General features: G+C 41.7%; 1 protein-coding gene across 1 annotated transcript in view; it reads right to left on the minus strand.

The window, feature by feature from the left end:
- Nucleotides 1–13,153, minus strand: part of LOC308661454 (complement component C6-like) — a gene marked incomplete at its 5' end in the record, with an annotated part of 30,269 nt that overhangs the window by 12,916 nt on the left and 4,200 nt on the right. The window contains 5 exons of the mRNA XM_081316386.1: nt 4,690–4,856; nt 5,372–5,494; nt 9,259–9,499; nt 11,749–11,949; nt 12,804–12,942. Coding sequence (XP_081172512.1) covers nt 4,690–4,856; nt 5,372–5,494; nt 9,259–9,499; nt 11,749–11,949; nt 12,804–12,942 — 871 coding nt within the window. The remainder of the gene's footprint in view (nt 1–4,689; nt 4,857–5,371; nt 5,495–9,258; nt 9,500–11,748; nt 11,950–12,803; nt 12,943–13,153) is intronic.

Below are 13,153 nucleotides of genomic sequence, written 5' to 3' on the forward strand. Positions count from 1 at the left end.
GGAGGCACTGTTTTTCAGTGGTTCTCCTCCTACCTTCTGGAACGTTCACAGTCGGTGTTGGCGGGTGGGCAGAGATCGACCCCGAGACCTCTCGTTTATGGAGTTCCTCAGGGGTCGGTCCTCTCATCTCTCCTGTTTAACATCTATATGAAGCCGCTAGGTGAGATCATCCGTGGTTTTGGAGTGGGGTATCATCAGTATGCTGATGATACCCAGCTTTTCATCTCGACCCCAAACCACCCCAGTGATGCCCTCGACGTGATGTCCCGTTGCCTGGAAGCGGTCCAGGTCTGGATGGGGAGGAACAGGCTTCAACTCAACCCTGACAAGACTGAGTGGCTGTACATACCGGCAATTCAGGAAATTCAGATTATTCCAACTCTTACTATTGGGGGTGAGTTACTACCCCCCGTAGATAAGGCTCGCAATTTGGGTGTCCTCTTAGATTCACAGCTCTCCTTAGAAGATCATATAGGAGCTGTGACTAGAGGGGCCTTCGCCCAGGTTCGTCTGGTGCACCAGTTGCAACCCTATCTGGACCTGGATGCCTTGCGTACAGTCACTCATGCACTTGTGACCTCTCGTTTAGACTACTGCAATGCTCTCTACCCCCTTCATGGATTACTGCCTTGTCGTGGCGAAGGGGCTTGCGTAATTCAATGAAGCTATGAGCTATGCCGTGCAGGGCCACCCAAGACGGACAGGTCATAGCAGAGAGTTCTGACAAAACGTGATCCACTGGAGAAGGAAATGGCAAACCACTCCAGTATCTTTGCCATGAAAACCCTATGGACAGTACCAAAAGGCAAAACGATATGACGCTGGAAGATGAGCCCCTCAGGTCAGAAGGCGTCCAATATGCTACTGGGGAAGAGCAGAGGGCTAGTACTAGTAGCGCCAGAAAGAATGAAGCGACTGGGCCAAAGCCGAAAGGACGCTCAGCTGTGGATATGTCTGGTGGTGAAAGGAAAGTCCGATGCTGTAAAGATTTTTTCTCCATAGGAACCTGGAATGTAAGATCCATGAATCAAGGAAAACTGGACGTGGTCAAACAAGAGATGACAAGACTGAACATTGACATCTTAGGTATCAGCGAACTAAAATGGACAGGAATGGGTGAATTTAATTCAGATGACCATCAGGTATACTACTGTGGGCAAGAATCCTTCAGAAGAAATGGAGTAGCCTTCATAGTCAATAAAAGAGTAGGAAAAGCAATACTGGGATACAATCCTCAAAATGACAGAATGATCTCAGTTCGAATCCAAGGCAAACCATTCAATATCACAGTAGTCCAGGTCTATGCCCCAACCACCAGTGCTGAAGAGGATGAAATTGACCAGTTCTATGAAGCACTACAGCACCTTATAGAACTAACACCAAAAAATGATGTTCTTATCATCATGGGGGATTGGAATGCTAAAGTAGGAAGCCAAAAGATAACTGGAATAACAGGCAAGTTTGGCCTTGGAGTGCAAAATGAAGCAGGGCACAGGCTGATAGAATTCTGTCAAGAGAATACAATGGTCATAGCAAACACTCTTTTCCAACAACCCAAGAGACGGCTCTACACATGGACATCACCAGATGGTCAACACAGAAATCAGATTGACTATATGCTCTGCAGCCAAAGATGGAGAAGCTCTATACAGTCAGTAAAAACAAGACCAGGAGCTGACTGTGGCTCAGACCATGAGCTTCTCCTTGCAAAGTTTAGGCTTAAACTGAAGAAAGTAGGGAAAAGCACTAGGCCACTCAGGTATGAATTAAATCATATCCCTGTTGAATATACAGTAGAGGTGACAAATAGATTTAAGGAATTAGATCTGATAGACAGAGTGCCTGAAGAACTATGGACAGAGGTTCGCGACATTGTACAACAGGTAGCAACCAAAACCATCCCAAAGAAAAAGAAATGCAAGAAAGCAAAATGGCTGTCTGAGGAAGCTTTGCAAATAGCTGAGGAAAGGAGGGAAGCGAAAGGCAAGGGAGAAAAAGAAAGATACACCCAATTGAATGCAGAATTCCAGAGAATAGCTAGAAGAGATAAGAATGCCTTCTTAAATGAACAGTGCAAAGAAATAGAAGAAAATAATAGAATAGGGAGGACCAGAGATCTTTTCAAGAAAATTGGAGAAATGAAGGGAACGTTTAATGCAAAAATGGGCATGATAAAGGACCAAAATGGCAGGGACCTAACAGAGGCAGAAGAGATTAAGAAGAGGTGGCAAAATTACACAGAAGAACTATACAAGAATGAGCTTAACGTCCCTGATAATCACAATGAGGTGGTCACTGACCTCGAGCCAGACATCCTAGAATGTGAAGTGAAGTGGGCCTTAGAAAAGCTGAGCAACAACAAAGCTAGTGGAAGTGACAGTATTCCAGCTGAGCTATTCAAAATCTTAAAAGACAATGCAGTAAAAGTGCTACACTCAATTTGCCAGCAAATTTGGAAAACTCAACAATGGCCACAGGATTGGAAAAGATCAGTTTACATTCCAATTCCAAAGAAAGGCAGTGCCAAAGAATGTTCAAACTATCGCACCATTGCACTCATTTCTCATGCTAGTAAAGTCATGCTTAAAATCCTACAAGCTAGACTTCAGCAGTATGTGGATCGAGAACTACCAGAAGTGCAGGCAGGATTTCGAAGAGGCAGAGGAACTAGAGATCAAATTGCCAACATACGCTGGATCATGGAGAAAGCTAGGGAGTTCCAGAAAAACATCTACTTCTGCTTCATTGACTATGCTAAAGCCTTTGATTGTGTGGATCATAACAAACTGTGGCAAGTTCTTAAAGAGATGGGAGTACCAGACCATCTTATTTGTCTCTTGAGAAACCTATATGCGGGTCAAGAAGCAACAGTGAGAACTGGACACGGAACCACTGATTGGTTCAAAATTGGGAAAGGAGTCCGGCAAGGCTGTATACTGTCGCCCTGCCTATTTAACTTATATGCAGAGCACATCATGAGAAAGGCAGGGCTAGATGAATCAAAAGTTGGAATTAAGATTGCCGGAAGAAATATCAACAACCTAAGATACGCAGATGATACCACTCTAATGGCAGAAAGTGAAGAAGAACTAAAGAGCCTCTTGTTGCAGGTGAAGAAGGAGAGTGCAAAACTTGGGTTGAAACTTAACATTAAGAAAACCAAGATCATGGCATCTGGCCCTCTCAATTCCTGGCAAATAGATGGGGAAGAAATGGAGGTAGTGACAGATTTTATTTTCCTGGGCTCCAAGATCACTGCAGATGGGGACTGTAGCCAAGAAATTAAAAGACGCTTGCTCCTGGGGAGGAAAGCCATGGCAAATCTAGACAGCACACTAAAAAGCAGAGACATCACCCTGTCAACAAAAGTGCGTATAGTCAAGGCTATGGTCTTCCCAGTTGCAACGTATGGCAGTGAAAGTTGGACCATAAGAAAGGCTGAGCGCCAAAGAATTGAGGCCTTTGAACTGTGGTGCTGGAGAAGACTCCTGCGAGTCCCTTGGACCGCAAGGCGATCAAACCGGTCAGTCCTAGAGGAGATCAATCCTGACTGCTCTTTAGAAGGCCAGATCCTGAAGCTAAAACTCAAATACTTTGGCCACCTAATGAGAAGGAAGGACTCACTGGAGAAGAGCCTAATGCTGGGAAAGATCGAGGGCAATAGAAGAAGGGGACGACAGAGAATGAGGTGGCTGGATGGAGTCACTGAAGCAGTAGGCGTGAGCTTAAATGGACTCCAGAAGATGGTAGAGGACAGGAAGGCCTGGAGGAATGTTGTCCATAGGGTCGCGATGGGTCGGACACGACTTCGCAGCTAACAACAACAATGCTCTCTACATGGGGCTGCCCTTGAGGACCACTCAGAAGCTTCAGCTGGTACAGAATGCAGCTGCGCAAGTTCTTTTGGGGGTCTCCCGATACTCCCATGTTACACCTCTGCTCCGTGAGCTGCATTGGCTTCCAGTTGCCTTCCGGGTGAGATTCAAGGTGCTGGTGATGACATATAAAGCCCTACATGGCATGGGTCCGGATTACCTATGGGAGCACCTACTGCCGGCATCAACTTCCCTCCATCCTGTACGCTCCCACAGAGAGGGCCTCCTCAGGGTACCACCGGTCAGAGAATGTCGACTGGTGACCCCCAGGGGGAGAGCATTCTCGGTGGGCGCACCAGTCCTTTGGAACCGCTTACCGGCTGAACTACGGATGGCCCCCGACCTTCGCTCCTTCCGGCGTGATCTAAAAACTTATCTATTTAAACAAGCCGGCCTGGTCTGATGGGTTTGGGGTTTTAACATTGTTTTTAACTAACTTACTACATTGGGCACAATCATTTAACTTTAAATCTTGTATCCTGTATTCTTATTTTTATTGCCCTGTACACCGCCCTGAGTCCTTCGGGAGAAGGGCGGTATATAAATCAATCAATCAATCAATCAAATAAATAAATAAATAAATAAATAAATAAATAAATAAATAAATAAATAAATAAATATCAGGAGAGGCATGGAGTTTAGTTATTACCACCTCCATAAATAAAATAAGAGAGGATATCAGAAGATCTGACCATTTTAAGTACCATAGCATTCATTCAAAATATGCAACATCCTCTTTTTTCTTCTTCTGTTCACGGGAGCTTTGGCCTTTGCAGGAGGACATTCTGTTTTCCTCTTGTTTTTTATCACTTACCTCAAAATCAATCACAGTGGGATTGGTTTTGCCTGATTCCAGCCAGTTGTTAAAGATCTCATGCCCTGGCAAAGAGCCTTTTCTTTCCCAGGCTAGAGCTGCAGCATACTGTGCCTGCCCACCCTTAACCAGAGAAATGGATCGTTCAGATGACTTCAACATGGAACCTAAAATGGATGAATTACACAGAAGAGTTACATATTTAACTGCATGGATGTGGTGGATTCACTGGCTGAAGGAGCGGGGGGGGGGCTCCAAGGGGAGTAAAGAGACATTCCAGCTTGGAGTTGGTGTGGGGGGAGAGAAACATCTGAGATCTGTATCTACCATTTCCCAAGAAAAGCCAATCTAGCAAGATTCTTGTATTATAGATGGTTAGCAATAAAGCGTCTATTTGGGACTATTGACAGAGTGGTTCTGGTTGCTTACACTGGACAGTAGATCTTTATTAGGAGCCACTAAATCTGAGGAATGAGAAGAACCTAACATATGAGACAATATAATGGTGTGTGTGTCTGTGTGTTTGTCTGTATGTGTGTTGCATGTTTTATGGGGTAAAAGAAGTGCCTTAAAATAAATAAATAATAAAATAAATAAAATAAATAAATAAATAAATAAAAATAAAGCCCATATTGGATTGATTGATTGATTGATTGATTGATTGATTGAAAATGTTGCTTACCTTCATGGCGTTCTGTAAGCTTATTTTGGCTGCAATATCCATAATGTGCAGTTGACCTAATGAAGAAAACATAGTTCTGTGTCTCTGTTTGTACACAGTTTTGCATTTGTTCTGTTGTTAAACCTAGGTATAATTCAATAGTAAAAACAGAAAATAAAATTTCTCAAATTATCCAAGTTGTCAAGCATTATAGTACGAAATCTTTAAAAATGACATTACCTAGCCAACCTACAATTTTTTTTACCTTCAAATTGCAAGGTACACAGGGTTATCTGAGAAAGGAGAGGGGGTAATAAAAAGCCAAGGTGGCATCTATGACTGTGTAATTGCAGCCCTACCTTGTTTTTAATGTGCATTAAAGATAAGGCTTTGATTGCATCATTCTGGCCACCATATTGACTTTTTCTGTTCTATGTACAGACCCCTGAAAGAAATTTTTAGATTTTTCCCCCAGTGTAAATGATTTTTAAAAGCTTGTTATTTGTACGCTAAACATTTAGGGGATTTTATATTTAGGTGATTCCAACCCCTTTTTTCATCCTCCAATTGCCACATGGACACATTAAATTGAAATTTTTGATTTAGTTTTCTTAAACAGGCTTGGGAAAGGCAACACCTGGGAACCTTTCACAGTAGGAGCTCCAAATTTCATTAACAAAGAGAAGAATCCAGGTTCAGTATCAAAAAATATCCTGCACTAAAACAAAATTCAATAACAAGTCACAACTGATTGGGATGAACCCAATAGCATTGTATTTGGCTAAAAAAAAGAATTTGAAATAGAATAGAATACTTTATTTGGTCAAGTGTGATTAGAACACAAGGAATTTGTCTCTGGTGCAGAAAAGCTCTCAATGTACATTTGAAACAACAGAGTAATAATTGTGATTCAGGGTCAGCCTGTGGGTTCGGCAGTTGGGTCGGACGACTCAGAGGAGGAGGGGGTGTTGAAGAGCTTGATGAGGGGGTTGGAGAGCTTGATGATGAGAGCCCTCAGCCAGGCCCCTCCCACCTGGTCACGACGCAGACCCAGCTGTGTGAGCCTGACAGCGTGGATGAAGATGACCCACAGCTGGCCCTGTTCAAGGATGCCCGACGCAGGAGGCAGTCAATCAGGAGTAAACAGAGGAAGGCAATGGGGCACCTCGGGAGGAGGCAGAGAGAAGCCACGCCCTGAACTGTATAAAAGGGGAATGCGTGGGAGGGCTGGTTTGCTGAAGGCAACCACTTGAATAGCTCCTGTTTCATGGTTCGTGTCTTGTTTGCTTTTGTATCCATAAATTTGGCATGATTAGTTCCAGCCTCTTGCCTTCTTGTAAAAGGGGTTGTCCCTGCTTTTTCTGCAGGGCCGGTAGCAGGCTGGTACAGAACAATAATAATCATGATAATGATACCAAAAAGAGGAGGTAGTAGAGAAGATAAGAATGTCAATAATACTACAGTCATGCAACATGAGTAAATAGGTCTATTCACCACAGCCAACTTGCTGTGGCCAACTTATTTATTTTATTTTATTTTATTTTATTTCCATTTATATCCTGCCCTTCTCCGAAGACTCAGGGCGGCTTACAAGCTTGCTGCAAGACAACTCGTTGCTATGGGACAACTTGCTGTGGGAGAAAAGTTACACTCATATCAAAGAAATGATGAAATAGAGTCACTAAAGAAAGGATGCAAAAGGGAGGGCAGAATGAAATGTGAATGACATAATTTTTTATTTATTTTAAATAATTAAATTGAATTGTTAAATTGTCCCATGGCAAGTTGTCCTGTGGCACGTAGGCCGTGGTGAGTTGTCCTGTGGCGAGTTGGCTGTGATGAATTGGCCGCAGTGAGTCGACTGCTGTGAGTTGTCCCATTCTGTGGGTAAATATACTTAGACATAAGACAATACTGTGAGGACTAGGTGTCCAGCAGAGTGATGTCTCGAGGGGAAAAGGTGTCCCTGTTTTGGCATGCAATGCCCTATAGTGGCATCCTGAGGGAAGAAGTTGAAACAGTTTATGTCCAGGATGCGAAGGGTCTGTAGATATTTTCTGCCCTGCTTTGGACCCATGCAATATACACGTCTCCTATGGAAGGCAGGCTGGTTGCAGTTATTTTTTCTGCAGTTCTAAACTAACCATTGGAGTCTGTACCTTTCCTGTTTAGTTGCTGTATCAAACAGACAGTTATAGAAATACAGATGACAGACTCAACAATTCTGCTGTAGAACTGTATCAACATCTCCTGAGGTAGTCTGAAGTTCCTAAGTCAATGCAGGAAGAACCACGTTAGGTTCAATGAGAATATATTAATGGTAGCAAATCTTTTCCTTCTAATCTTTCTGGTTTTTCTTTTGAAAAGTTGTATTCTGCTTAGATAAAATAGGGTGGCATCCTGAATACAGGTAGTTCTTGACTTATGATATTCGTCCAACAACCATTCAGAGTTACATTGGTGCTGAAATATATATATAGTGTGTTTGTAATACACTTAACACATATCTCCCTTGCTTCTCAGCTAACAAAGCGAGAAAGAGCCAGTGGCCTAAAGGTTAGAACAATTGCCTAATGTGCAGTCGGCCCAGGTATGGCTAACTGATGAGAACAAATAAGTTTGAAATAGCTATATTAGTCTCCCTTTAATTCTTATATATATATATATATATATATATATATATATATATATATATATATATATATATATATATATATATATATATATATATATATATATATATATATATATATAGGCTCTATATATATTAGAGCCTTTCTGGGCTAGCAAGAAGTAGAAGCAAGAAAACAAAGATGCAAGCAAGAACTGGATGAAGATCTGCAGCATACCTGGAAGCTCTACCCCAGACTAGCCTTGAAGCATGGAACAAATGAGCTTGCTTTGGCTGGCTGGGTTTTTTTCTGGCTGTGTACCAAGGGGCTTTTTGACATGAAGGGCCAGGGCAAGCACATTTTGTCAGCTGTGAGAGCAAGAAGATGGCACAGATCAGCTGGGATGGTGGAGCACACAATGGTAGGGGTCTTGGAGTGCAGGGTAGCAAGGACAACTGTAATTTGGGCTGGACCAATGTGACTGCAGATTCCCAGGGTGCAGAAAGCAGCCCAAGAGCTAGATGAGCTACCAGGTTGAGTCTCCATTTCGTGGCCTTCCTACAGTCCTAATGGCTATCTCCCACATTATTTTGGAAGCTTCAAAAGGCATCAGGAACTGCAAAGGAAAGGCGGTCAATGGAGATCCTATAATTTAAACCAACTCTTATTACGGCAACTCTATGGGGCTCCTCCCTTCTCCTGGCACTCCTTGGGCTGAGCAAGTGTTTGCAGGGCATTCCAGAAAGCATTTGGAAAGTAAATACAATCCACCTCCAGCTCCATCTCTACTAAAGGAAAACAGCACTTTTCTCCTTGGATTCATCCAAGAGAATCCATGATTTTTTCCCCATATTGAATCCATATTAAATTGTTACCCAACACCATGGAGAAATTCTTGTGGAGGGTGTTCAATTATTTCTTATTTATATTTTTTATTCTCAGTATTTTATAATAGCACTAGCCAGGGCTTTTTTTCTCATAGAACGCTCAGAACGGAGTTCCGGCACCTTTTTTGGATGGAACCTTGTAGGGTAGGGCAAGACGGGTTGTATGACATGTGTGAGTTCCGGCACCTTTTTCTTTTACAAAAAAAGCACTGGCACTAGCCATAAGATAGTATATACAGTAGAATTCTTTATTTCTGTTGTTTTTCTTGTCTTTGCTTGTTGGATTACTTACCGTTGAGAGACCCATCCTCCCTGCTTAAATTCTTGATTTCTAAGCAAATCATCAGAAACAAAGATATAGATACTTTATACTGTATCTTCAGCACCCACATCATATGGACCCACATACCTGAATTTTTTATTTCTTCCTCACTAAACTGGTACAGAAGGTCATATTTGCCTCCCAATAAACCAGACGTGTAATAATGTGTCCCAAAGTCATCAAAAATCCGGCTGTATAGGGCGTAGTTGTACTCCAGAGGCAGGTTGTTGAGAGACTTTAAGAACACCTCAGAAAGTTGCAGATCTTGCTCCTTCATTGTGAAATTTGAAACTGCAAACACCTTATGGATCCTAATATAACTGGAAGACTTGGGAAACACAACAAAATAGATACGGAACATTATTGTCTTTCATGCTTTCTTTTTTGTCCATGACCTTTTAGGTTTTTGAAGCCTTGTATGCAACTCAGAGCAACCTGAAATATTTTATATAAATAAATTACATAAATAAATACAGGTATTCCTTGACTTGCCGTTCAAAGTTACAACAGCACTGAAAAAAGTGATTTATAACCATTTTTCACACTTATGACCTTTGTAGCATCTCCATAATAATGTGATCAAAATTCAGATGCTTGGCAACTGACTCATACTTATGACTGTTGCTGGGTCCCAATGTCGTGTGATCAACTTTTGCAACCTTTTGACAAGCAAAATCAATGGGAAAGCCAGATTCACTTAACAATCATATTACTAACTTATCAAGTGCAATGAGGTTATAAAATGGGGCAAAACTCACTTAACAAATGTCTCACTTAACAGCAGAAATTTGGGGACGCAATTGTGGTCATAAGTTGAGGACTACCTGTTCAAGTAGCTGCTAAAGAGATTAGTTGTTCTGTAGTCTGGACACCTGACAAGAGTCTCATCTAAGAAGAGGCCCACTGTGGATCCCTTGCTGTTCATCTGTCTTCTCTCTTCTGGTTCCATTTTAAGTAATGATGCAGATGGGGTCCAAGAGAAAGAAAATGGACGGTACTGCTCCAGGCAAGGAGTTTCCAGAAACCTAGAGACAGACCTGCACTCTCCTCCATTTCTCCCCTAATCTCTGCTTCGAAACACATGTAAGGAATGGAACTGGTAATATGAGGAAAACCGAGAATGGGAATCAAGGGATGACATTTACAGATTTCTATTGGACCATTGCCCAGCAGAATTCAAGCACTGTATCCACAATATAAGAGAAAAGTGGATGAGAAACCTCCAAGAGAGACATTTGTTTGTAAGCAAATGCCAGGTGTTGTTGAAGCAGCACTTCAAAGAAACCAAATGAGCATGGCTCAATGTATTGAGAAGCCTGAATACATTGAGAAGCCTGAATAATTGGTGATGAATACACCAATGGAAGAAGAAGGGGACGACAGAATGAGGTGACTGGATGGAGTCACTGAAGCAGTAGGCGTGAGCCTAAATGGACTCCAGAAGATGGTAGAGGACAAGAAGGCCTGGAGGAATGTTGTCCATGGGGTTGCGGTGGGTTGGACACGACTTCGCAACTAACAACAACAACACCAATGGAAGACTTGAAATACCAGGTTAGGGCTGGATTATCATAGAGAAAATCTTATCTCTGTGGTCATTAGGAATCAAAAATGACTTGATAGCAAACAATCAATCAGATAAAAATAATTGACTATTGTAAGTAATTTCACAGTAGGAAGGACCAAGTTGTACACATCTTCATTAAAGGGGACCTTAAATTTTAAGCAAAATAATGAAGTTTGCTTACAAACAAATGTCTCTCTTGGAGAAAACTTCCACTGGTGCTAGCTACGTTTTTTTTTTAAAAGAAAGGCAGTTAAATCAGCTGAAACTGCAATGGGGAACTAAGTCAACATTAAGAGGTCTTTGCTGAAATTTTGATGATGAAATTGTCAAAAGGCTTGTCCAGAATATTCATTTTAATTCTCTTCCAGGCAATAGTATGTGCTGAGGGGGCTGGGGTTTCAAGATGGTAGATCGAGCATTGCATTCCTCTGTCCGCTTATATTGCAATTGTCTGTCTGCCATCATGTCAATTCTGACCCCACCACCATCACCACCCAAATGCCACTACCTCCAAGTGATTATAGCAGAACATCATAGTAGCAATAAAAGTCTATTTAACAGTGGCCCCCAACCTTTACAGCTTGGTGGCCTGGTGGGGGAGGGAGAGAGTGAACCAGTCCACCGCTCATGCAAGTTGAGATGCACATGTGGGTGCCAGCCTGTGGCTCCTGCAAGTCAAGCTGTGCTTGTCTGTGCACTGGCCAGCCACTTGCACGGTCCGGTTCTGAACAGTCTGTGGCCTGGTAGTGGGCCCCTGCTACACAAGTTGACTTCAATTAATAACTGTCTTGTTTATCATCATTTAAAATTACAACAGTGAGGAAAAATGTCCAGTCCTCACATTTATAACATGTCTTTAAAGGAAAGGAAAGCTTTGAAATCATACCATAAGCACAGTTGTGGTTTCTCTTAGTTTTGCTTAATAACTGAGCTGCTAATCCCAATTGTGGTCTCTAAATAAGGGCTGCCTGTATATAGAAGAGCTTACTTCCAAGGATACAGATTCTTACCATTTTTTCAGATGCTTTAATGGCTTGCTTGAACTGATAAGATGATGTTGATGTTGTGGTTGTTATTGACCCCCAGAAATAGGGGATTCCAGAAGTACCTCTTCCAACACTCCGAGAAGATGAGGTTTGACTATGAGAACGGGTCATGGATGTTAAACTGGTGTAGGACTCTGTTATCACATTATCTTCTTGAGTTTTCACCTAGGAACAGAGATTTGTATAATTACAGATGTGTTCTTGGAAGGGAGGCAGGAGAATTAAAAGCCATCAAAAATAAAAATTTTAGCTTTTGTAAAAAATAATTGTTTGGAAAAAATAATATTAAAAAAACATGTATATGCAAAAATGTCTACAGTTTCATATATGAACGCTGGTATAGACTTAGAGATTGGGCCAAGAGTTCAGAAGTCCCTGCATTAAGAAATCCCATTGGGATCCCATTTACTTCAGCAATGAGCATATTTGAAACTTGGGTGTTCAAAGTGCGAATTTGGCTGGGGGAGCAGCAAACAACAAACCACCTGTTATGGTTGCAAACTCTGTCTCATTTGAACATGCATCATAACATTGCAATTAAGCATGTAGGAGTGAAGGTTGAGTCATGAAGTTCAGACAAAATTGTGTTGGCTTGGCTATTTTCTCTAGGGCTCCATCTCATCATCTGCAGACTGAAATACTAGTGATGTTCCCATCAGCTTAGTTTCACTAAACACCTGATTGATCTGCTCAATGTTAAACAAAGGTTCTTTTTTACTGCTTTAATACAACAAAAATGAACATCCCCATTAGCTCAGACAGGAGAGGCATGTTATAGATCCAGCCTACCAAGGAATGTCATTTGACAGGACCCAAAGGGAGAGACTTCTTTGTTCTTTGGAACATCATTCCTCCCATAGTTAGACCAGCCCCCACCCTGGTCTTCCTTAAGACATCTTCCAGTTCTTAGGTGACTAACTAAATGGAGATAAAAACCTAGGAGAAAAGTTGATGAGTATATACTGAAATTGTTCAATGGCTAATATAGCACCTGGTCTTATTAAAACTTTTTTAATCACCTCAAAAGAGATATTATATAGGTTAGCAGGTAAACGATATTTAGTTCTTTTATTTTCACTTTTCAGCAGAACACAGCTACCATTGTTGAATGAATTATCAAGGACCTCTCCACGGGTTTCTCCAGCCAGGATATGATACCTAGAACATCATTGTAATAAAAGAAAGATGATCAGAACAATGATAAGCACTTCTGATTCCTCATCTGGGTTACTGCAATGTGCTCTACATGGGACTGCCCTTGAAATGCATTCCCAAAGTTCAACTGGTGCAGATTGTGGTGACATGGGTAATATGTGGTGCAGTTATGAGGCACATATAACACCAAAACTCCATGAGCTGCTGCATTGAT

The sequence above is a fragment of the Vipera berus genome, assembly GCF_964194415.1.
Source record: "Vipera berus genome assembly, chromosome: 2".
NCBI classification, from domain to species: Eukaryota; Metazoa; Chordata; class Lepidosauria; order Squamata; family Viperidae; genus Vipera; species Vipera berus.